At 39.9% G+C, this 26815-nt stretch overlaps 1 protein-coding gene across 2 annotated transcripts in view; it reads right to left on the reverse strand.

Moving 5' to 3' along the window:
- SLC6A13 (solute carrier family 6 member 13) overlaps positions 1–24882 on the reverse strand; it is a 47013-nt gene extending 22131 nt beyond the window's left edge. Inside the window, exons 1-3 of one of the 2 annotated variants that reach the window (XM_037845687.1) lie at positions 24860–24882; positions 22226–22432; positions 1031–1165 (exon numbers count right to left, since the gene is read on the reverse strand). In XM_037845687.1, the coding sequence (XP_037701615.1) occupies positions 1031–1165; positions 22226–22427 (337 nt within the window). In that variant the 5' untranslated portion in view covers positions 22428–22432; positions 24860–24882. Of the gene's footprint in view, positions 1–1030; positions 1166–22225; positions 22433–24859 lie in introns of those variants that run through there. The other variant, XM_037845688.1, reaches the window with a different exon arrangement.
- Between the last annotated feature and the right edge of the window lie 1933 nt (positions 24883–26815).

A 26815-nucleotide genomic window follows, 5' to 3' on the forward strand; every position in this document is an offset into this window, starting at 1 on the left:
AGTGAAGTGTACACGGGACCCCTATGTATTATTTTTGAACTTTCCCTGTATCTATAATTATTTCAAAACAAAAAGTTAAAGAAGGACATAAGAAAAAATTAGAATATAGACTGTAAGCTTTATATCAATGTTAAATTTCTTGAACTTCATAACTTCACTTAAGGTGATTACATAAGTGAATATCCTTGTTAGTAAGAAATGTACATGAAAGTACTACATTTCAAGGAATATAACGTGTGTAACCTGCTCTCAAATGTTTAGAGGATAGGTGATGATAGATGGATAGATAGATAGAGACATAGATAGAGACATAGATAGAGACAGATAGATGGATGAAAGAGAGAGAGAGAAAGGAAAGAAGGAAGGAAAGAAGGAAGGGAGGGAGGAAGAAAAGAAAGAAAGGGCAAAGGTGGCAAAATGTTAAAATTGATGGGTCTGAGTATTTTTGGGGGTGGGTATATTGGAGTTCTCCGTATGGGGTTTATATTATTTTTGCAACTGTCCTTGTAAGTTTGGAATTATTTCAAAATAAAAAGTTTTTAAAAAGTTAAAGAAAACTGTATGTGCATGTATATGTGTGTATATATATATGTGTGTGTATATATATATATATATATATATATATATATAGAGAGAGAGAGAGAGAGAGAGAGAGAGAGATTGAAACAAAACATCCAAACCTTCAAATAATTATTGTGTTAAGATGGTAGAACTATTAATGAAATCTTTTTTCTCATTTAAAATTCTCTTCTAAAATATTTTATAATTGATGACTTATGTTTTGAAAAATATAAAATATTGTTATATATTTTTAAAATAATACTAAAGTAGCTTTGCACATTACATATTTAACCTAAAGCTTTTTGCCCCATAACTTCTCCTCATCTCCTGATGGACCAGGTGATTATGTAGCCCACAACCAGAGGGTTCAGCATAGAGACACAAGTCTTATCTCAATCTCAGGTGCTCATCTCCTGCTAGTCATTCCAAATAAGGTTTATAACCACCATTCAGTCACAGAACTACTCACCCTCAAAGATGGGGCAGATCTTCCTCCAGGCTGTGACACCTCCCTGGCTAGTGTACTGACCCAGTGCTGTCTCCAAAAGGAAGACAGGAATGCCACAGGTAAAGAGGAAGATGAGGTAGGGGATGAAGAAGGCACCTGTGGGTAGAAAATAGGTTTTCCATTACCAGGAACTATCCTTCTCATGACCCACACTCACCTTTTCCCTTTACCACACCATTACCACTGCCAATCAGAATCCCGGGGGTTGGGGACATGCAAAACTGCAGGGGACATCTGTCTGGATATCTGGAACCATAGCAGGGATTAAGAGTTTTCAGGTTACCTAGGACCTATTCAGTCCCATGCCTTTTTCACTGTGAAGTTTCAGTCTATACCTACCAAAGTTTGCTCCCTACCAAACATCAGTTATTGCCTAAATAACACATAACTGTGCCAATAGCAAGCTGAATAATGGATCATTGAATAATGGATATCCAGAAGCATGAACACAGCCCACAGTCTATAATTCTTTTCAAGGAAGTGATTATTCTTAATGTCAGATGGGGATTTCTAGCAGGCTGAAACAAAATTTCCCCTTAGAAATCTTTTATGCTTCTGTTTTCACAGTCATTGGCTGCGATAAGTCTACTGATGCCAGAAATACTGGCAGTTTCTCCACCATGGGCCTTCATCTGTTGGCTAAGGGGGCAGAGAAGTTCATAGGCTAGAGCACCAGAAAGGATAGAACTTCACAGAGAGGGAATTCCAGACATCTGCAGAGGGTGCCCCTCAAGCACTCAGCTGAGTACGGGTTAGTACATACATGTGAGGAAAATACCTGAGGCAAGGGAAAGAACCACCACAAAAGATTGAGTTATGGTGCCGATGCCCACACAGGACTGGGAAGTATGCCTTTCCCACCACCCAAATTGGATAACCTCAAGATTCACAATGCAATGGGTAGAGTACAGGGTATTTCCTCAATTGTGGGAAATAATTAGTCCAAGACTGAGCACCACTCTGGTTCTGCCTAACAGGACAAATCTTAAAAGAAAGACTCAAAAGGATCAAGTAACTTCACTGGTCCCAGAACAAAGCTCAGGACAACTTATAGAAATATAAAAATATCCCACAACTGACTGTATAATGGTTCAGCCATACTGGAAGTCAGACTGGCAGCTCCTTAGAAAACTAGATATTGAGTTACCCTTCGATCCAGCAATTGCACTTCTCGGTATATACCCGGAAGATCTGAAAGCAGTGACACGAACAGATACCTGCACGCCAATGTTCATAGCAGCATTATTCACAATTGCCAAGAGATGGAAACAACACAAATATCCTTCAAAAGATGAATGGATAAATAAAATGTGGTATATACACATGATGGAATACTATGCAGCAGTAAGAAGGAACAATGTCGTGAAACATATGACAACATGGATGAGCCTTGAAGACATAATGCTGAGTAAAATAAACCGGGCACAAAAAGAGAAATATTATATGCTACCACTAATGTGAACATTGAAAAATGTAAAATAAATGGTTTATAATGTAGAATGTAGGGGAACTAGCAATAGAGAGCAATTAAGGAAGGGGGAACAATAACCCAATAAGAACAGATAAACAGTAGCTTATGTTAAATTAACATTCTGGGAATGCCCAGGAATGACAATGGTTTGTTAATTTCTGGTGGGTATGGTAGGAACAAGTTCACAGAAATGTTGCTATATTAGGTTATTTTCTTGGAGTAGAGTAGGAACATGTTGGAAGTAAAGTAGTTATTTTAGGTTAGTAGTCTTTTTCTTACTCCCTTGTTATGGTTTGTTTGAAAGGTTTTTTTATTGTATGTTATAAAAAAATTTTTTTTTGACATAGTTAATTTTTTAAAAAAGTGTTAATTTAAAAAAAAAAATGAAAAAAATATGCAGAGCCCCCTTGAGGAGCTGGTGGAGAATGCAGGGGTGTTGGGCTTCCCCACGTTGATGGTTGCTGTTGTGCTCACAGACATAGGGGACTGGTGGTTTGATGGGTTGAGCCCTCTACCACAGGACTTGCCCTTGGCAAGACTGTGGCTGGAAAGGAGAGGCTAGGCCTGCCTATAATTGTGTCTAAGAGCCTCCTCCCAAATGCTTCTTTGTTGCTTAGATGCGGCCCTCTCTCTCTCTATCTAAGCCAACTTGGCAGGTAAAAATCACTGCCCTCCCCCCTACAAGGGATCTGATACCCAGGGGAGTAAATCTCCCTGGCAACATGGAATATGACTCCTGGGGAGGAATCTAGACCTAGCATCATGAGATGGAGAACACCTTCTTGACCAAAAGGGGGATATGAAAGGAAATGAAATAAGCTTCAGTGGCAGAGAGATTCCAAAAGGAGCCGAGAGGTCACTCTGGTGGGCACTCTTACACACAATATAGACAACCCTTTTTAGATTCTAATGAATTGGAATAGCTAGCAGTAAATACCTCAAACTATCCAACTACAATCCTGAACCCATGGATCTTGAAGACAATTGTATAAGAATGTAGCTTATGAGGGGTGACAATGCGATTGGGAAAGCCATATGGACCACACTCCCCTTTGTCCAGTGTACGGATGGATGAATAGAAAAATGGGGACAAAAAAAAAAAAGCACCCAGTGTTCTTTTTTACTTTAATTGTTCTTTTCACTTTAATTTTTGTTCTTATTATTTTTGTGTGTGTGGTAATGAAAATGTTCAAAAATTAATTTTGGTGATGAATGCACAACTATATAATGGTACTGTGAACAACTGAATGTATGCTTTGTATGACTGCATGGTATGTGAATATATCTCAATAAAAATGAATTAAAAATGGTTTCAGAAATAAAAACCTGAAGAGAACAATAACTATTAAAAAAAAAAATCCCACAACCAATACGGCAAAAATCAAAAGATGTGGCATCCAATTAAAAATGACCAGGTATGCAAAGAAGCAGGAAACTCTGACTCACAATGAAAAGATAAATCAATCAATTGAAAATGACCAACAACTGACACTGTGTTAGAATTAGCAGATGAGGACATTAAAGTGGTTATTATAACTGCATTCCATATGTTCAGAAAGTTATATAAAGACATAGAAGATATTTTAAAAGACTCAAATAAAACTTCTAGAGATGATAACTACAATGTGTGAAATGAAAAATGGGATGGGATTAATGATAGATTAGAAATAGTAGAAGAAAAGATAGGTGAACTTGAACCATAGCAGTAGAAACTATTCAAAACAAAACACACAGAGAAAAGAGAATTTAAACAAAAGAACAAAGAGTCAGTGAGCTGTGGGACAACTTCAAGCAGTCTAATATACTTGTAACTGGAGTCCTCGAAGCAGAAACAAATGGAGGAGGAGGTTATAAAAAACATTTGAAGAAATAATGGCTGAAAATTTTCCAAATGTGATGAAAACTATAAATCCACAGATCCAGATCTTAACAAGCCCCAAGACAAGAAAAATGAAGAAAACTAGGGATAAAAAGTTTTTAAGCAGAAATCTTAAAAGTAACCAGAGAAAAAAGGCATATTATGTACAGAAGAACAAAGATAAGGATGATATTAAATTTCTCATTGGAAATGATGCAAGCGAGAAGACAGTGACAGTGGAGCACATTTGTTAAAGTACTGAAGGAAAAAACTGGCAACCTATAACTAACAAAAATATTGTTCAAAAATTAAAGTGAACTAAAAACTTTTTAAGACATACAAAACCAGAAAAAATTCAGCACCAGTGGATTCTTTAGGCAGAGGGAAATGATGATACCAGATAGAAATATGGATCTATGCAAAGGAATGAAGAACACTAGAAATGGTAACTACATAGGTAAATATATAAGAGTTTTTCTTATTATTCAAATACCTTTAAAAGATAACTGACTGGTTAAACAAATATAATAATAATTTAATGTTAACACATGTACATATGAAAAAGTAAAATGTATAACAACAAGAGTACAAAGGTCAGGAGAAGAGAAATGGAACTATACTATTGTAAGATTCTTATCTGTGAAGTGGTATAATATCACTTAAAGGTAAACTGTGATAAGTTAAAAATGTATACTATAAAACCTAAAACAACCACTAAAATAATATAACAAAGAGTTATGGCTAATAAGCCAACAAAAGAACAAAGCCAACAAAGCCAACAATGGAATAATTTAAAAAATCCACTTAACCCAAAAGAAGGCAGAAAAAGAAGGGGAACAAAAATATGATAGGAAAAATAGGAAAAAATAATAAGATATTAGATTCCAATTTGACTGTATGGATAACTGACTGCATTAAATGTAAATGGTTGAAATACCCAATTAAAAGGCAGAGATTGTCAGGTAGGCTAAAAACAGAAAGATAAAAAGCAATGTTCAACCATATGCTGTCTAAAAGAAATGCACTTCAAATATAAAGACACAAATAGGTTAAAAGTAAAAGGATGGAAAAAGATACACTATGCTAATAATATTCAAAAGAATCTAAGTGAATACTTAGTATCAAAGTAGATTTCAGAGCAAAGAATACTACCAGGGATAAAAAGTCATTTCAAAATGATAAATGAGTCATTTCAACAAGAGGATATAACAATCCTAAATGTTTATGCGTCTAACAACAGAGCTTCAAAATATATGAAGCAGAGTAATGACATCAACATGGCAACATAAACAGTTACTGAAAACTTCTCTCCAGAGATTCAAAAAAATAAAGGGACAATTCTGAATTGTTTGAAACTCTGGAGAAGGATACAGACTGGTGAAGGATCCTGCAAATGCTGAATTGAAGAAAGAGAAGAAATATCAGGTAGGAATCTTCTGTCCCAGGCCAGCTGATCCTCTCCCCCTCCCCACTCTGTCTCAGTGTGGGAAAGGCACAGAATCAGCAGACAGGGCCCCTCCCACCACAGACACAGACTATAAAATCTCTCACAGCAATGAGACCTATCCCCACTGTTTGAAGACCTGGGGGACAGGGGAGTACATCTCAAGGCCCAGGTCAGTGAGGAACAAAGAGACTGAGAAAATATAGACAGAGACTGTGTTTCCAACCCTGGGTCTGAAAGCCCTTCTCCTACCCTTGAGGGAAGCAGCAGCTGGTGACTGTTTCCTTGTCTTTAGGATGACTGGGTCAGATGAGGAGTCCTCTGTCACAGGTGGAGCCCCACATTGAGCCAGATTTTGGCTGACAAAGTGAGAGTACACTCACTCAATTTCAGCTCAACTCTGTAGATGCAGCCTGTGCTCAGAGGCCAAGTAGCTTCTGAGGATGATTAAGTTACAAACAGCACCATCTGCTGGACAGTCCAGAAGGTGTAAGGAAATTAAAACACTTTTAAAAAGATGCTCCAGACCCTTTCTTAGGACCACAGGAGCTGGTCTACATGCCCTGTATGGAAACTCAGCCCTGTTTTGGCTGAGAAATACAGAAGCAGTGTTCTAAAACAACCCAGAACTTGCTGGCCAGTGAAAAACAGAGCACCACAGGAAGTCAGTAGATTTGTATTACCACACATAGTGAACTTGCTGGGGTGTCCAGTGCCTACCTCCCAATCCCTGTGGCAGACCACAGTAGGCACCTGATTTGGGGGGTGAGACTGGGGGTGGGGCAGAGCCAATATGACAACTGACCAGTGAGAGAAACAAAGATAAGATAGAGATCAAAGACAACCAACAAGAAAACCCTAGGCAAAGAGAGAAAACAACCTCCAGAATAAACCAATCAAGAAAGTCAGATTCCTAGACAGTAAAAAATCATGAGCCACACTGGGAAACACAGAGATATGGCCCAGACAAAGGAACAAAATAACACTTCAACTGAGATTCAGGAGTTAAAACAACTAATTAAAGGTGTTCAAACAAATCTCCTAAATCAAATCAACAAATTGAAAGAAAATGTGACAAGTGAGATGAAGGATATAAAGAAGAAGACACTGGGTGACCATAAGGAAGAATTCGTAAGCTTGAAAAAACAAGTGGCATAACTTATGGGAATGAAAGGCACAATAAAAGAGATGAAAAACACAATGGAGACATACAACAGCAGACTTGGAGAGGCAGAAGATAGGTGAACTAGAGGACAGGACATCTGAAATCTTACACACAAAGAACAGATAGAGAAAAGAATAGAAAAATATGAGCAGTGTCTCAGGAAAATGAATGAAAACATGAAGCACACATGTTATAGATATCCCAAAAGGAAAAGAGAAGGTAAAAGGGGCAGAAAGAATAATAGAGGAAATAATCAATGAAAATTTCCCAACTCTTATGAAAGACATAAAATTACAGGTCCAAGAAGCACAGTGTACCCCAAACAGGATTGATGCAAATAGATCTACTTCAAGAGACTTACTAATCAGATTTTCAAATGCCAAAGACAAAGAGAGAATTCTGAAAGCAACAAGAGAAAAGCAATCCACCACCATAAAATGGAAGATCAATAAGACTAAATGCAGATCTCTCAGCAGAAATCATGGAGGCAAGAAGGCAGTGGTATGATACATTCAAGATACTGAAAGAGAAAAACTGCCAACCAAGATTCTTATATCCAGCAAAACTGTCTTTCAAAATGAGGGAGAGTTAAAAATATTTACACATAAACAGACACTGAGAGAGTTCATGAACAAGAGACCTCTTCTACAAGAAATACTAAAGGGAGTGCTACAGACAGGTAGGAAAAGACAGGAGAGAGAGGTTTGGAGAAGAGTGTAGAAATGAAGATACCAGGAGATAGAAAGAGGGTAGATAATGTAGGGAAAACATTTTCAAGACCTAATATTGGGAGGTAGCTTCTTGGACCTTATACCCAAAGCATGGGAAATGAAAAAAAATAGATAAATGGGAACTCCTCAAAGTCAAAACCTTCTGTACCTCACAGGAATTGGTCAAAAAAGTGAAGAGGCAGCCAATGCAATGGGAGAAAATATTTGGAAACCATGTATCTGATAAGAGACTGATATCTTGCATATATAAAGAAATCCTACAACTCAATGACAAGAGTACAAACAGTCCAATTATAAAATGGGCAAGATATGAAAAGACATTTCTCCAAAGAGGAAATACAAATGGCTTAAAAACATATTTAAAAATGTTCATATTCACTAGCTATTGGGGAACTGCAAAGCAAGACCACAATGAGATATCATTTCACACCAATAAGAATGGCTGCCATTAAACAAACAGGAAACTACAAAAACTGGAGAGGATGTGGAGAAATTGGAACTCCTATTCATTGCTGGTGAGACTGTATAATAATACAGCTGCTGTGGAAGACAGTTTGGCAGTTCTTCAGAAAACTAGATATCGAGTTACCCTACAATCTGGCAATTTCACTTCTTGGTATACACCCAGAAGATTTGACAGCAGGCACACAAACAGACATTTGCACACATATTCATAGCAGCATTGTTCACAACTGCCAAGAGTTGGAAACAATCCAAGTGTCCTTCAACAGATGAGTGGATAAACAAAATGTGGTGTATACATATGATGGAATACTACACAGTAGGAAGAAGGAACAAGGTCTTGAAACATATGACAACAAGGATGAACCTTGAAGACATAATGCGAAGTGAAATAAGCCAGACACAAACAGAGAGATATTGTATGTTACCACTAATGTGAACTCCGTGAAATGTATGATACTGGTACAAAGACTTAACAATAGAGTTGATATATATGGAAAAACTACCCATTATGTATCATAGACTATATTTGTGCCAGTTTGAATGTATTATGTCCCCCAAAATGCCATTATCTTTGATGCAATCTTGTGTGGGCAGACATATTAATGTTGATTAGATTGTAATTCTTTGAGTGTTTCCATGGAGATGCAATCCACCCAACTATAGGTGATAACTCTGATTAGAACATTTCCATGGTGGTGTGGCCCCATCCATTCAGCGTAGCCCTTGATTAGTTTACTAGAGCACTATATAAGTTCAGACAGAAGGAGCAAGTTTGCTACAGCCAAGAGGGACACTTTGAAGAATGCACAGAAGCTGAGAGAGTAGCTGCAGATGAGAGACAGTTTGAAGATGGCCGTTGAAAGCTGACTCTTGCTCCGGAGAAGCTAAGAGAGGACAAACATACCAAGAGCAACTAAGAGTGACATTTTGAAGTGGAGCTGTGGCCTAGAGAGGAATGTCCTAGGAGAAAGCCATTTTGAAACCTGAACTTGGAGCAGATGCCAGCCACATGGCTTCCCAGCTAACAGAAGTTTTCTGGATGCCATTGCCCATCCTCCCATGATTGTTAATGCATTACCTTAGACACTTTATGGCCTTAAGACTGTAACTGTGTAACCAAATAAACCCCCTGTATGGAAGCCAATCCATTTCTGATGTTTTGCATTCTAGCAGCATTAGCAAGCCAAAACAATATTTAATAGGGATATCTTACCAGCACTACATTAATACTAAGGATGAATAATTAGTGGCTGATAAGAGGCTCTGGGATGTTTCATATTATGATAATTGTTTAAAATTGGGAGTGACAATGATTGTACAACTAAGTGAAAATAATGTGGGAAACCATTTGTCTTGGGACAGAATATATGCTATGTGAAATTAGGAACCCACTACTTAATAAATCAGGCCTTTGATTTGAGGCTTGCTCTTGTGAAACTTAGGGCTATAAATGAGAAGCTAAGTTTTCCTACAATTATGCCTAAGACTCACCTCCAGACTTTTGTTGCTCAGATGCGGCCTCAGTCTCTGAGCCCAACTCAGCAAATAAATTCAATAACCACCCCACCATGTGGGACATGACTCCCAGGGGAATGAATCTCCCAGGAGTGAGCCTGGCCCTGGCATCAAGGGATTGAAAATGTCTACTTGACTAAAAGGGGGAAAAGAAAGGTAACAAAATAAGGTTACAGTGGCTAAGAGATCTCGAATAGAGTCGAAAGGCAATCCTGGAGGTTTCTCCTATGTAAGCTCCAGGTAGATATCCCAAATGGCCACAGTATGCCATGCTCTTACCAACAGTAGTTCCAAAATACTTAGGTCCCTATAAAGATTCTCTCACCAAGTTTATCTCTTAGAAACTTAAATCCACCAGAGCGTTCCTATGCCAGACAGGTCCTAAAACCCAGAGGCAACAGCCTCTTTTTTTTTTTTTTTTTTTTTTTTTTTTTTTTTTTTTTTTTTTTTTTTTTTTTTTATCATCATTTTATTGAGATATATTCACATACCACGCAGTCATACAAAACAAATTGTACTTTCGATTGTTTACAGTACCATTACATAGTTGTACATTCATCACCTAAATCAATCCCTGACACCTTCATTAGCACACACACAAAAATAACAAGAATAATAATTAGAGTGAAAAAGAGCAATTGAAGTAAAAAAGAACACTAGGTACCTTTGTCTGTTTGTTTGCTTCCCCTACTTTTCTACACATCGATCCATAAACTAGACAAAGTGGAGTTTGGTCCTTATGGCATTCCCAATCCCACTGTCACCCCTCATAAGCTACATTTTTATACAACTGTCTTCGAGATTCATGGGTTCTGGGTTGTAGTTTAATAGTTTCAGGTATCCACCACCAGCTACCCCAATTCTTTAGAACCTAAAAAAGGTTGTCTAAAGTGTGCGTAAGAGTGCCCACCAGAGTGATCTCTCGGCTCGTTTTGGAATCTCTCTGCCACTGAAGCTTATTTCATTTCCTTTCACATCCCCCTTTTGGTCAGCAACAGCCTCTTATATTTAAGAATATAACCAGATTTGTCTTGTGTTGACACCCCCTTTCAATATGAAAAAGTCAGGGTAGTCACTGCCTAAAAACCCCTAAAGATCAAGAAAGTGATTAAACGAGAGGAAGGGGATAGCAACAGACAAGATAGGATTTAATAAAGGATTAAGAACACTGGAACTTTATATAAAACATATATATATTAGATGCTGGGGTATTAGAGTAGCTAGAAGGAAATAACTGAAATGGTGGAATGGTAACTAAAACATTCTTTGAAATTTGCTCTATAGCTATTTGTTGAATTGTGTTTTGGAAGTTAGCACCTTTCTATATATATCCTATATTTCACAATAAGGAAAGAACTGAAACTGTGGAACTGTAACCCATAACGTTCTTTGAAATTACCTATATAACTGCTTGTTGAGCCATATTTTGAAAGTTGACACCTTTCTGTATATATGCTATATTTTACAATAATGAAAATAACCGAAATTGTGGAACTGTAACCATAACATTCTTTGAAATCTGCTAACTACTTGTTGAATCATACTTTGAAAGTTATCACTGTTAGGTACATAAGTTAAAGTTCACAATAAAAATGTATTAAAAAAGAATACTGTGTGATGGTAACACAATATTGTAAGTACACTGAACAAAGATGACTGTGAGTATGGTTGAAAGAGGAAGGTTGGGGCATGTAGGACACCAGAAGGAAAGACAGAAGAGAAAGACTGGGATTGTATAACTTAGTGAAACTTAGAGTGGTCAATGATTGTGATTAAATATACAAATATAAGAATTGTTTGCATGAGGGAGAACAAATGAATGTCAATTTTGCAAGGTGTTGAAAATTGGATGGTATTGGGAAAAAATACAATCAATGTAAACTAGAGTCTACAGTTAACAGTAACATTGTAATATGCTTCCACTTATTGTAATGAAGACAATATAGCAAAGTTAAATGTCTATAAGGGGTGATATAAGAGAGGGGTATGGGATTCTTGGCATTGGTGTTGTTGTCTGACTTTTTTATTGTACTGTATTGTATTTTTATTTTATTTTTTCTTTTTTTTAGTCATCATTTTTTAAATTTTTCTTTTTTTCTTTCTTCTTTTTTTCTCCTCTTCCTCTTTCATTGCAGAATAAATGGAAATATCCTCATATAGATTGTGGTGGTGAATGCATAATTATGTGATTACACTGGGAACCTTTGATTGTTTACTTAGGAAGGAATGTATGGTGTGTGAATAAAACTGTTTAAAATTTTACAAAGAGAAAAAATATATGAAGCAAAAATTGATAGAATTGCAAAGATAAATAGATAAAATCCTAATTACAGTAAAAGATTTCAATATCTTTCTCTCTGTAATTTATAGAACAAATAGGCAGAAAATCAGTAAGGATAAAAAAGATTTGAACAACTAAATCAACCAACTTGACCTACTTGACATTTATAGGACACTCTATCCAACAACAACAGAATACACATTCTTTTCAAGTACACATGGAATATTTACCAAGATATACCATATGCTGGGCCATAAAACAAATCTCAAGTTTCAAAATGTTGTTCTCTGACTAAATTATAAATCAATAACAGAAAGATATTTGGGAAATTCCCAAATTAAATAACCCATAGGTCAAAGAAGAAATCAAAAGGGAAGTGTATTAGTTAGGGTTCTCTAGGGAAACAGAAACAACAAGGGATATCCATAAATATAAGATTTATAAAAGTGTCTCACGCAACTGTGGGTATGCACAAGTCCAAATTCCGTAGGGTAGGCAGCAGACTGGTAACTCCAATAAAGATATTTGATGAACTCCTCAGGCAGCAAACTGGCAACTTTGACAAGCTCCTTAGGAAACGCTTTGCTGGTCAGCCGAAGAAGTGGTGAAGGTCCTCTATCTGTCTCACTTAAAAGTCTTCAACTGATTGGATTAAATCCAGCTGCTTGCATTCTCTTACTGTGAAAGACATGCCCTTCATTGATGTAATCAGTCACAGCTGCAGCCAACTGACTGATGATTTAATAAACCAGCCTCCTGGTTTATTAACCTGCCACAAATGTCCTTGCAATAATGGTTAGGCCAGTGCTTGCTTGACCAGACGCCTGGGTACCACCTGGCCAAGTTGACACATGAACCTAACCATCACAGGAAGTTAAAAAGTATTTTGAACTGAGTGAAATGAAAACACAACATATTACAGTGTGTGGGATGTTGCTAAAGCTGTACTTAGGGGGAGACTGATAGCACTAAACATCTATTATTATAAAAGAAGAAAAGTGTCAAATGAATTACCTTAACTTCCACCTTAGGAAATGAGAAAAATAAGAGCAAATGAATCCCAAAGTAAGCCAAAGGAAATAATAAAGTTCAGAGTGGGAATCAATGAAAAAGGAAACAGAAAAACAACAGAGAAAATCAATCAATAAAATTGATAAACCTCTAGCCAAACTGATTAGGAAAAAAGAGAGAAGACACAAATTACCAATATCACAAGAGAAGTATCACCATTATAGATTCTACAGATATTAAAAGGATAATAAGGAAATATTATGAGAAACTTTATGCCAAATTCTTTGAAAACCACAAACTACCAAAGCTCACTCAAGAATAAATAAATAGCTTGAATAGCTCTATATCTATTAAAGAAATTTTATTGTTGGTTGTCCCACAAAGAAAACTCCAGGCCCAAATGATTTCAATGGTGAATTCTACCAAACATTTAAAGAGTAACTAATACCAATTCTGTACAAACTCTTCCAGAAAATTAAAAACGAGGAAATGCTTATCAAATCATTCTATGAAGCTACTGCATACTAGCAACAATCAGATATTGAAGTTTTAAAAACAACACAATTCACAATAGTATTTAAAAATATGAAATACTTAGGAATAAATCTGACTAAGGATGTGAAAGATATGTACACTCACAACTGCAAAACATTGCTGAGAGAAATTAAATAAGATTTAAATAAATGGAGAGACAGAGCATGTTTATGATCAGAAGACTCAATAGTATTAAGATGTCAATTCTTCCCACATTGATCTGTATATTCAATACAAACCATCAAAACACCACCAGGCTTTTTTTTTTCTTAATTAAATTCAGTTTTATTGAGATATATTCACATACCATACAATCATCCATGGTGTACAATCAGCTGTTCACAGTACCATCATATATTTATGCATTCATCACCCCAATCTATTTTTGAACATTTTCATTACTCCAGAAATAATCAGAATAAGAATAAAAATAAATGTAAAAAAAAAACACCCAAATCATCCTCCCCATCCCGCCCTATTTTTCATTTAGTTTTTGTCCCCATTTTTCTACTCATCCATCCATACACTGGATGAAGGGAGTGAGATCTACAAGGTTTTCACATTAACACTGTCCCCCCTCATAAGCTACATTGTTATACAATTGTTTTCAAGAGTCAAGGCTACTGGGTTGGACTTTGACAGTTTCAGGTATTTACTTCTAGCTATTCCAATACATTAAAACCTAAAAAGTGTTATCTATATAGTGCATAAGAATGTCCACCAGAGTGATCTCTCGACTCCATTTGAAATCTCTCAGCCACTGAAGCTTTATTTCGTTTCATTTCGCATCCCCCTTTTGGTCAAGAAGATGTTCTCAATCTCATGATGCCGGGTCCAGATTCATCCCTGGGAGTCATATTCTCCAGTAGGCTTTTTATTTTTTTTGTAGAAATTGACAAACTGATTCTAAAATTCATATGAAAACACAAAGGACCTAAAAGAGCCAAAAACTTTAGAAAAGAACTAAGTTTTAGGCTTAACACTGTTTGATTTCAAAATTTATTATAAAGCTACAGTAATCAAGAAAATGTGGTATTGGTGAAGAAATAAACAAATAAATCAATGGGTAGAATAGAATCCAGCAATAGGCCCACACATATATGGACAACTGATTTTTGACAAAGGTAGAAAGACAATTCATTGGATAAAGAAGAGTTCTTTTAACAAATGGTGCTGGAACAAATGGACATCGATACGTGAAAAAAAGAAAAAGAACGATGATCCATACCTTGCACTATATACAAAAATTAACTCATAATTGATCATAGATTTAAATGCAAAACCTAAAACTATAAAACTTCTAGAAAAATAAAGGAGAAAATCTTTGTGACCTTACTTAAGCAAAGTATATGATATCAAAAACACAATTCATAAAAGAACAAACTGAAAAACTGAACTTCATTAAAATTTAAAACTTCTGCTCTTCAAAAGACACTGTTAAGGAAAGGAAAAGACAAAAAATAGACAGGGAAAAATATTTGCAAAATGCGTAGCATAAGAAAACAACCTAACTTTTAAAATTGGCAAAAGATTTGAACAGACATTTCATCAAAGAAGATATTGAGATAACAAATAAGCACATGAAAAAGATGCTCAACATCATTTGTCACTAGGGAAATGCAGATTAAAACCACAAAGAGATAATTCTATATACCGATTAGAAAAACTTAAATTAAAAAGACCAGCCAAGTATTGGCAAGGATGTGAAGGAGATGGCACTCTCATACACCGCTGGTAGGAATACAAAATGGTACAACAGCTTAGGAGAGCTGTTTAGCTGTCCTTAAGAAGTTAGAAGTGCACCTACCATGCCCTCTAGTCCTTCTACTCCAAGGTATATACCCAACAGAAATGAAAGCTTATGGTCATACAAAGGCTTGTACACAGATGTTCATGGAGGTTTTACTTGTAATACCCAAAACCTGGAAACAACCCATATGTCCCTTAATGGGGGAATGTATAAACAAACTGTGGTATATCCACACAATGGAATACTACTGGACCAAAACAAAGAATGAGCTACTAACACATGCAAAAAATATGGGTGAATTTAAAAAAAAATTATGCTGAGTGAAAGAAGTCAGATAAAGAGTACACATTGCATGATTCCATTTATATAAAATTCTAAGAAGTGCAACTAATGTATAGTGATAGAAAATAGGTCACTGGTTGCCTTGGGATGGGGGAGTAGAGTGGGGAGGAAGGGATTAGTAAGGGAAAGGAGGAAACATTGGGTAATGATGGATATGTTCATTATCTTGCATGTGTCAAAACTTATCAAATCGTACACTTTTTAAACTTTTTAAACTTTTTAAACTTATCAAATCGTACACTTTTAAATATGTGCAGCTTATTGTAAGTCAAGTATCCTTTAATAAAGCTGTTAAAAACAATAGTTAATGGGGGAATAGCATTTTCCAGTTCTTCACCTTCCAAACCTTTAGCCTTTAACCTATATATCCATAATTGAGACACTGAGGGGAGCAGTTGATTACTTCAAGGCAAAGAAATGCAAGTCATAGACAATTCAGCCTAGTATGTCCATAAATCAATCCAAGACTTGTTGGACAGGGGGGTGGGAAATTAGGGCAGAGAGAACCCAGTAGCTGATATGAACAGTCACTGTTGAGAGCTACAAACATTCCAGAATGAGTTATCAGCCCAGCCCAAGCCCCTCCCATCTTTATGCTGCCTGCTCTTCCCCAATAAACCAAGCCAATGTTTAACTGTGGCGGGTCCCATGGTCAGCTCTGCTCCCCTCCTCCTCTGCCTCTTCGGGCACCTACACAGCCTGCCACAAGGGACAAGGTCCACACCTGCCAGGCAGAGCCACCGGGGTCAAGGGTGGAATGGAGCCCAAGAGGGACCCAGGTGCTGGACAGGGAGTTCTGTGGCTCACCAGCCTCTTTCCCCACCCAAGCCCAAATCACCACCCAATCTTCCAATTTGATCTGTAAATTCGATACACCCATCAAAATCCCAGCAGGCTTTTTCTTTTCTTTTTTTTTTTTTGTAGAAATTGACAAACTGATTCTAAGATTCACTCTAAAAAGACGGAGTAAGTCCTGGAGTTGGGGATGGCGGAATGAGGGTGGGGTTCACAGTTATCTGCTCCATGTCCCCATGCCAGACTCCTTCTCCAAGTTTTAAAACATTCTGGTAGTCTTCCCCACGAGATGGGAGAGACCACAGTCCCATCCTAGAGAGGAATCATTCTGTTGGCCACCCTTCCCAAAAGGAACAAACTCTGGTGTGTTCCAGCCAATTTTAAAGTTATCAACTGACAATTATTCCACATAAGCAACAAAAGAGTGAATATACATGGTTAAATGCTATAATCAATGTTAACCTGACAAATACTGGGCATTGAGTAATTAACTAAAAGTGGCAACAAATTGTCACATACTACTAAAATAACTAATACTTTTATACAAAGAAAAGAAAAGTTTTTCTTGTTTCTCTTAGTATCTACCAATAACATTAAGGCTACAGTTTTCCTTGATACCATATGCCATTTAATCCTCTTTGCATTGGAATCCCCATTTTCTCTCTGTCTCTGTCTCTCTCTGTGAGGTTAACTTTGTTTCTGCCCTTCCCCATTAGGATCCCAATTTCTGAGAGGTCCAGCTGTGGAACCTTCTGTTGTGGCCTCTCTTGGGTGCTCCCTGGTATTTTGTTTACTGGAACTCAGTCTGCTGGCAGCCAGGGGGTCCTGGAAGCTGGCAAGTTCTCAGCTGAAGTCCCAGCTGCTTGGGAACTGAAGATCAGAAGAGAGGAGGGGTCAGAGCTGGGCAGAGAAGAAGGAGGTAACTGTCCTCATACAAGGTGGGCTCTAACTTGTGTTCTGAGACTAGCAAAAGCCCAAGGCTCTTAGGACAGGTGACCTCTGCCCCTGGTTTTCAGCAACCTGGCCTTGGAAATAAAATGGCTGGCAACAATCTGTTTTTGTCTGGCCTGAGATTAGCAGGCAAGTGATTTAAATTCCCTCTTGCAGAGTTGAGGCATATTGCCAAAACCCTCTCTTGCCACCTTCTCCCCATATAATTCCTCTTGGGTTATCCAGACTGTCCTCATCCCCATGGCCAAGTTTTGCTGGACAGGCCCTGGTGGAAGACCATATTTGCTTTTTTCTCCAGGGAGCTGAGGGTGAGGCTGGGGAAACAGTTCAACTGTGCAGCTTCTTCAGCAACTCTGCCAGCTCAGGGGAGCCATCCCCACCACACTGGACATACTGGACACTCTATTATGACTCTAGCCCTTGCTGGCATATTTCCACCCTGGAGTGAGAACACAGAAAGAAGAAAGGGAGTTCACTCACTCCTGCATTTTGCCCAAATCACCCCATGTTTACTATTTAAAAATTCTTCTCCCCATACCCCTGCCACCACTATTTTAAACCCAATCTTAAATCTTGAACTCCAATCAGTCTTTGACCCTGGCACTCCACTGGGATTAGTTCTATCAAAGTTACCAATGACCTCCATTGCTAAACTCAGCAACCAATTCTTATATCTTAACTTTCTTAACCTATCTGCAGCATCTGATGTAATTAAGCTATCCCTTCTCCCTCTCCCTGATATAATTTCTTTGCTTGACTTCCAGAACACTTCTTTCTCGTGGTTTTCATCCTACTTTTCTGGTTTCTCCTTTTCTGTCTCCTTTACTGGCTCCTGCTCTTCTCTAAGACCCTTTAATAGCTTTGCTGTCTTTCCTTATACCATCGAAATGCTAATGACCCTCAAATTTACATCTCAAGCCCAGATCTCTCTTACAAATTCCAAACTCATGTGTTCTACAGCCTAGCTGACATCTCCACTTGGATATCGAATAGATTATCTGAAACACAATATCCCAAAAATACAGCCCCTGAGTTTCCATTTATGGTCTTCTCCATCTCAGGCTAAAAATCCTGGGAGTCATCTTTGTCTCCCTTCTTTCTCTCATAACTGTTGACTCTACCTGAACATCCAGATTGTGGAGTCTTCAGAATCTGGGCCTTCAGCTGGGCGCTCTCCACACTCCTGGACCCTGGCTTCCAGCAGCCTGAGTTCCTCAGCACCCAGAATTCCTGGGACTGGAGTTCCCAGGTAAGATGTACAACATCTTCTCATCCCCTCCACTGCTACCATTGTAGTATAAGCAACCTTCACTGCCTGCCTAGATTTCTGCAAGCCTTGGAACTCGTCTGTTTCTCTTATTCACTCACTGCTCCAGGCTCACTGGCCTCCTTGCTGCTCCTCCAACAAGCCAACCAGCCTCCTGATTAGGATCATTCAACCAGTTGTTTCCTCTGCCTTGGGCACTTCCCCAACTCCGCCCCAAATATCCTCATGGCCAACTTCCTCACTCCCATCAAGCCTTTGCTCAAATGTTCTCAATGAGGCCCACCCTGACCACTGTTTTTAAAATGGCAACCACTGCCCACCCACATCCTTTACCCAGCTCTGCTTGTTCTTTTTCTGTAGCATTCCTTAACTTCTGATATACTACTTATACTTTACTTATTTAGTATGCTTATTGTTTATTGCCTGGCTCCCTCCTCTAGAATATAAGCCCCACAAAGTCAGGGAATTGATCTGTTTGTTTATAAATAGGCATATGGTAGGTGCTCAGGAAGTACTTGTTTTGAATGACACAGTCAGGGTCCAGTCTTGGCTGGCTGCATACTGGGGTAAACTTACTGAGATTGGAGTCTCCAGAAAGCCATTAGGATGAGGCAGGTGCTTGACAGATAGGCCTCAGGTCCCGGACAGCAGGGAGGCTGTTTACTAGTGGATGACTGAGGCAGACGCCCCTCCCATTCATCTCCCTAAAAAGCCTACCTGTTGCTTCTGATTTTAGATGGGCTTCTTTATGCCACCTTCTTGGCTTCCCTGGTTTTCAACTACTGGTTTAACTATTTGTTTGCCTGTTCTTCTATCATATTCTTGCCTGAGTCTCTTCTCTGTTCTGGAACTCACTTCAAATTGGATTTACCAAATATTAAATCTGGAAGGAACCAGAGAAAATATCTCTTAAACTTTGGGGATGTTTTTATCCCTGACCTCCCCACTGAATAAGTAAAGTCCCTAGCTCATCTCCCTGCAAGCGCAAAAGTGGCTGTGTGACTGTATGAAGCGTGGAAGTTAGCGAAGGGCCCAGAAGCCACCTGATAGAGTGCCATCACGTCACTTGAGCTGGGTGCACCCTGCGACACCCCAGCTTCCTTCTCTAGGGCTTGTTCACAGAGCATCCCAATCAGCCCCTGGGAACCCAAGCCCCAATCTGAGAAACATGGGTTTAAATAAAATCAACTAAACCAAGAGGAAAGGGTTTGAACCAGACTAAATTATCTCCATTCTCCCTACCCTCCTTCCCCAAACCAGCAACTAAGTGTCCTCTCAGAACAGAAGCATTAGTTTCTCCTTTGACAGATTCAGGGGAGATAACATGATGAAATGCTACAGCCCATTCTCTGTAGGAGCTTGTTTTGCTTGGGAGGTGAGGGGAGTTAATTGATGACAGAAAGGTTGAACTGGGAACACCAAAAACCAGAAAATATCGACAGGTCTGTGTTCCTCCACTGGCCATACATGTCCTTGGGTCGGTCTCCCTCCCTTCCATTAATCCACTCAGAGGCCCTGGGGGCTCCTGCCCTTCACAGCCTACCTGGGCATCAGCCTCAAGCTCTGAAGCCCCTCAGGACACTCCCTTTCAGCTTCTGTCCTCCATCAGGAACAGAGGAGAGGTTCTAAGGCCCTGTGCTTGATGAAGGGAAGAGAGTGTGGATGGTGGAGTAAGGTTAAATAAAGAGAAACTGACTGGATTTCAGGACCCCTAAAAGAGTCTCAACTATCCATTGGGATCAGCATGCTGGAAGGCAGGCCCTATCCAGGGAGGAAGGAGCCACAGGAGCCACCCTACTGCTGCCAACTCCCCCACAGGCACCCATGTGAAACACCGAGGGCTATAGACCTTGCATTTGGGCCTGCATTTCCATCCAAGACATAGTTAGCACATTCCCAGGCCCACACAAACTTGCCACAGAGCCCTGGGGCAGAGCTGGGAGCCAAACATTGCCAGAGAAATGAAACAGGGTAAACCACAGATCCCCCAGCTGCTCCTGTCACTTCCCCCTCTATTTCCCCTTGTTTAGCCCAGTGGTCTTACACAGACGTGGAAATTCCTTTCTCCCACCTCTTCATGCCATTCCCACTAATTCCCAGGCAAAGCTTTACTCAATTCCGGAGAGGCTTGGGGAAAGCTGCTCACCTCCTAATCTTCCAGCCATGTGAGGAGCTAAGCTGGGTACTTGGTTCCAGATAAGAGTCCCCTTGTCTGACTTAGGCCTCCAGATTCATGCAGGACCAGCCCCGTCTTCAGGGCTAGGAAAGCAATGGAAGACTTCCCTTGTTCCCACACAATACAGGCTGAATAAAGTCCTGTGATTTCAGGCCACTGGCCAGAAATTCCTTGGAAGGAAGGACACATCAGCCCATTCCCATCCCTCTGGGGGAAAAAAAAGTTAACCTCCAAACCCAGGACCCATCCCCAATGGCCACAAACCTGGCAGCAAGGCTCTATGGGCCCAGAGCATCTCTCTTGGAGTTCTTTCCCTTCTCTCCCCCTCCACTGTGTGTTAAATGCTTTCTCTCTCTCCAAAACCATTGGCTATAGAATGATAGTGAGACTTGAGCTTCATGAGTCTGGAGGCCTTTGACTCCCCTGCAAAAGGTACATGTCATATTGGAGGACCTTCTACTTCCATGACCCACGAAATTACCACTCTTCTCAGCGTTTTCCCCAGCAGTCAGTCCCCCTCCCTCCAGCCCAGGCCACAGCCTCACCATGTACCACACCAGGGAGGCTCCTGTCAGCTCTATTCAGTTATGAGACGATCCTCCTAACCCACTGGTCAGCCAGATCCCTTCCTCAGTGTCCAGGAAGCCACCTGGGACTTCCCACAGAGAAATGGGATTCTCTGACAGTGGGGCGGTTGGTAGTAAAATTACACCTGCTGTGGGAATGGGTAGCAGAGTGACCCCAGGGCTAGAATGTAGGGGCGTGAGAAGCTAGTGAAGATACAGTTCAGAGCTATGGTCAATGCTTCCTGCCCCCACATGCATTTGCAGTGGGAAATTTTTAAAGGGCGAGTCACTAGTGTCAAAGGATATGATCTGGTGGGGTGAAGGAGCGGATGGCTTAGGGAATGTCATGGTGCCAGCAGGACAAGGCTAGGGAGTCTCAAGACCACAGAACAGTTTGGCAGCAGCAGCAGCAGCAGCACAGCTGCCATTTATTAAGCACTTACACACATAATCTCTAATCCTTACAACAACCCGGAAAGGCAGGTGTTATCCCAATTTACAGGAGCAGCAATTAAGGCTCGGAGGGTTTACTAACTTGCCCAAGATGACTCAGAGAGTAAGCAGAAAGAAAGAGCCAGAATCCAAAGCCTGAGTCAACTCGTTCCAAGGCCTGGACTCACATTTCTGTGATGTCATGCTGTAACAGACAGAGCCTAGGAAAGTCGCTTAATTTTTCTAGGCTTCAGTCACCTGCAGAGTGTCCTCAGTGATCTTTAGGGGTCCTTCCAGCTTCAGCATTCTGTGCATCTATGGGACTCCCCAGAGGGGCAGTGGTGCAGGAGGTAAGGATGACACTCCTTCCAGGGGTAGCTGGGGTGGGGCAGCTGCTCTCACCTCCCCCATTTTTGTAGCAGAGATAGGGAAACCTCCAGACGTTGCCTAGGCCGATGATCTCCCCGGCCACCGAGAGCACAAACTCCATCTTGTTGTTCCAGTGCCCCCGCTCCAAGGTGCCATCTTCCTCTGCCTTCTCCATGACTGAGTACACTGGTTTTGTCTCTGCATTACTGGCTGTACCCGAGACCCTGCTATCCATCCCACCTGGAAAACAAGCAGGATGCTCTTTTACTTCCTGGGAACCCAGGAAGGAAAGACCTCCCCTCCCTTCACCAACAAATTCCCAGAAGAGTAAATGCACTGGAAGAGGGTGAATTCCTCCTCCCTGGGCTGTAGGCTCATGGTTTCCTTAGCATCTCTTACTGGTAAAAATTGGGGTGACAGCTGCTGAGAATATATATTCCTTTCCTGTTTTGGGAAGAAAGCATTGATATGGAAGTATATATATTGCTTCCACTGCACAGGTTCTCTTAGGTTGTAGCTTGTGGACATGGAGGAATTTACATAGCCTTGGGTTGTCATTTTGTCCCTGCCACCCTACAACTAGCCTTGTCTGGGTGAGCGTGTGCTTCCAGTTCTCTACTCAGTATGCTGGGGATAGTAGAAAGGAGGGAATTTTCACATATCCCTAAAGCCAGCAATTTCCCTTTGTAGGAATTTACCCTAAGGAAATAACTGTGACTGTGGTAAATATTTTGCAATGAGGATGTTCATCCAAACATTGTTTATAACAGCAAAAAATTAGAAAGTACATAAATGTTCAGCAATGGTAGATAGGTTAATAAATTACGGCACATACATATAATGGGCTATTGTATAATCATCGAAAGTTGTGTTGCAGAAAAAATTTAAACAAAAAGGGGTTCACAATATATGAAGTGAAAACAGCTGTAAAACAGTACATATGATAAGAGCATGCTTGTAAAATATTTTATATAGTGTTTATACTTTATGCATTGGAAGATTAGGATATTCACCAAAAATATCTCTCTCAGTCGTTGGAAAATGAGAATATTTTCCTAATCTGTATTTTCTTCAAAGAATGTGTTTTATTTTTGTAACATGAAAATAAAAGCCAGTTTTTAAAAAATCCCTCCAAATGAATGAGAAAAGGTGAGTGGGACCAGGGAATCTGAATAAAGTGAGCAGATCTTTCCAGGTATACTCCCTTTATCTCTCTCTGAAATCAACATAAGAGAATGATGAACGAAGGGCTCTTTTTCATCTTTTGCTGATGACAAACATAGGAATCTGTTACAGCATGAGAAGACAATATAAAAGGGTAAAAAGCCCCAGTCCCAAATCCTTCTGGACTCCTCTTGGGATTGAGGGTAAGACTGGACATGGCCCACATTTAGTGAGCAACTACTGTATACATACTTTACATACATTTGTTTCTTTCAACCCTCATGACAACCCTGAGAGATAAGTAGCAGTGCTTCCACTTTATAAATATGGAAGTTGCAGCTCAGAGGGTTTGAATAGCATGACTGCTGCTATATAGCTAGTAAATTTCAGAGCCAGGATTTGAACCTGCTCTGTCCCCGCTCTTTCAGTCACCTCACTTTGATCACACTGGCTGCCTAGGTTCATCAGCATGTCTGATAGAAGTATCTTGTAATGCCTCTCCCTGATTTTACACAATGCCTTCTTTTCCGGAGAAGTGGGCAGGTGGACTTTTTTCTACAACTCAGGAAGAGTTCATGTTAACAGAAGTTTCTCAGCCGGAGCCCCATCTGGCCACACAGAATTTACTTTGGCTCTGCGTTTCCAGTAAGGCTACACAAGGGATTTAGAATCCCAGAGAGAAAGTCAGGGAACCACAGGCACCTTAACTTATTTACTAAATTGGGGAATGGGCTGCAAAGTCTGTTTGAGAGCTAAGAAAAAGAAACCCAAGAGAGTTTCTCTGTCCTTTTGAGACGGTTGTCTAAAGTCTTGTGCTGGTTCTAGACCTCCCCTTACCATTTTCCAATGGTGGATAGTCAGTTCCTTTTACTTCTTCATCTTCTCAGACCCTTGGAGAAACAGCAGCCCTTTCCTGGTTTCCTTAGCCTCATTATAGTTGCTTCTCAGAGCTAGCATGGTGCAGAAAAGATATGAGCTGGAGAGTCACAGAGCCTGGGTTCAAATCTTAGCTTAGTCCCATACCACTCCTGACTTCAGGGAAGCTAATTAATGACTCTGAGCTTTGCTCATCTGTAAAAGTGGGAATGATGGTATATACTGTGAAATAAGGATTAAATGAGGTTGTGTATATGAGCACACTTAGAATATTAGAAACTCGAACGTTTATTTCCCTTCAGTCCTCTCCAGTCCTGTCTCATTTCAGAGAAGGGAACCCTCATTTTTTTGGGAATTAAACCCAAATGTCTTTCCTCTCAATCTAGGGTTCTTTTTCTCCAAATCATATTGTCCTTAAGTCAACAGTCACCATAGTTCCAAAAAGTCAAAGAAAACACAATGTTAGGAAAATAGCATACAGACTTTTCATATGCACACATCAATGTCAAGACTGTATTTTCTAGGAGTAGATAAAAAAATCCTTTGGTTTAGGTACTATGGAACCCACCAACCTGCAGTCTGAGACCCAGAAACAGGGGAGAAAAAAAAGGAGAAAATGTTACCAACCTTGGTGAAGTTGCTGCCAGAGGTCCAGTCAGGGGGGAGAAGAATTATCTAAGGGGGAAGGGGGAGGTGCTGGCTATTTAAAGTGTGGTTCCAGAACGCCTCTGCTGCACTTGTAATTCTAAACTTGGCCCAGCCCACATTCCGCCCTCCTGCTCCCGCCTCCCTGGTTCCCCCCGCCCCTCGGCCACCAGACAAGCCACACATGAGTGATCTCACAGCCTGGGCAGGGTGCGGACACCCTGGCGGTCAGGCCAGTTGCTTGTGAGCTTATTAACATCACACTGTCTTCCCTGAGCTCACGTGCTTGCTCCTCTTGCGGACGCTAGGGTCTCTCTCCAGAGATCCTTCCTGCCACCCCTTTCTCCAACTCAAATACTCCTATAAATCCATCAAGAATAGGTGTTTCTTTGGTCAGGTACTGTGCAGATTAATTTCAAAGTACATCTACTTCACTCTTTTGTAGTTTACTATCTGAAATAGGCAACAATGATTTAGAATAAACATACACAGGTTACAGAACTCCAGGGAGTCAGAAAAACTTCTTAAACACACACACCTATTTATATACATATAGAAAAAGTCTGAAAAAATATTTACTAGATGGCTAATAGTAGCTACATTTGGACAGTAAGATTGGGGTCAGGAGGTGGCAGGAAGGGAGATTTTTCACTTGCTGCTTTTTAACCTGCAGGATTGTTTGAATTATTAAATAATGTGCTAGAATTACTTTTACATTTTTCTTAAACCAGTAAAGAAAAGAACTGCTAGGGTTTAAAACAGAGCAAAACCCTAACACTTGTTTGCGTAAGTGAAGAGGAGGCAGAGACCATGAGGCAAGCTCAGCTTTTAGGAACAGCCCACTGGGCGGCTGTGGAGAGCAGAGGGTCATTCCTTCAGCTTACAGGACCCGGGTCAAAGTCTCAGCTCAGCCACTTGCTGAAGTGCAGTGGAAAACTGCTTGGGCTTTGAAGCCAGAAAATCCAGGGACTGAGTCCTACTTCTATCACATTCTAGCTTGTGACTGAACAAGGTATTCAACTCTGAGAGTCTTGTTTTCTCATCCACAAAATGGGGAGACTATTACTTAACTTGCAAGTTTGTGGGAAGTTTCAAGAGATAAGAAGTATATATATATATATATATATATATATATATACACACACACACACATATCTGCATATATATACGTATATATATATACGTGTGTGTGTGTGTGTATATATATACACACACACACACACACGTATGTGTGTATATATATATATATATGTAAAGTGCTGAATCCCTAGCAAGCCTTCCAAAGGTAGCTATTGATCCTTAAGGAATTCTTCACAGTGAGCAGGGAAGTCTTGAAAGGGTTGGGATCGAGAGACCCCTGAGCAAAGGTGGGCTCCGGCCAGACTGTAAGAATGAGTGGGAGGGAGTGGATGACTGATTGAGGCAATAGAAATGTGCCTGAAAGGACAGATAGCAGTGGAAAGGAAGGTAAATTAGAGATTCCAAGGTACTTTCTGTTTCTCATCCTTCCCTGGCCTCTAAGGCATGGAAGCACATCATGTTGCATCTAGGGAGCGTCATGGAAATTATTAACCTTATGTCTTGGCTGCCCCTTTCCTTCTCCCCTTCTAACCATCCACCTGATAGTTTAACTAATGGTCTTAAAGCAATAGACTGAGAGGGCCTTCTGAGAGGGGCTGCAAACTCATGCAAAAAAAGCCCATCTTCAAATGCAGTGCCATTGGCTTCCATTTTTACTTACCATTGAGGGGAACTTACCACCAGCCTACTAAGTGAGCTACTAAGCATTGTAAGTTTTGACTTTTAGTGAGAACTCCAATTCAACAGTTTGAATCCTCAGTTTTCAGGAAAGACTCTCAGTCATCAGGGCATCATCCGGGTTATTCTGAGTTGATTTTGAGCTGCTGCTCTTGTATTAAGGAATGTTTGGTTTTACTT

The sequence above is a fragment of the Choloepus didactylus genome, chromosome 8 (assembly GCF_015220235.1).
Source record: "Choloepus didactylus isolate mChoDid1 chromosome 8, mChoDid1.pri, whole genome shotgun sequence".
In the NCBI taxonomy this organism is placed as follows: domain Eukaryota; kingdom Metazoa; phylum Chordata; class Mammalia; order Pilosa; family Megalonychidae; genus Choloepus; species Choloepus didactylus.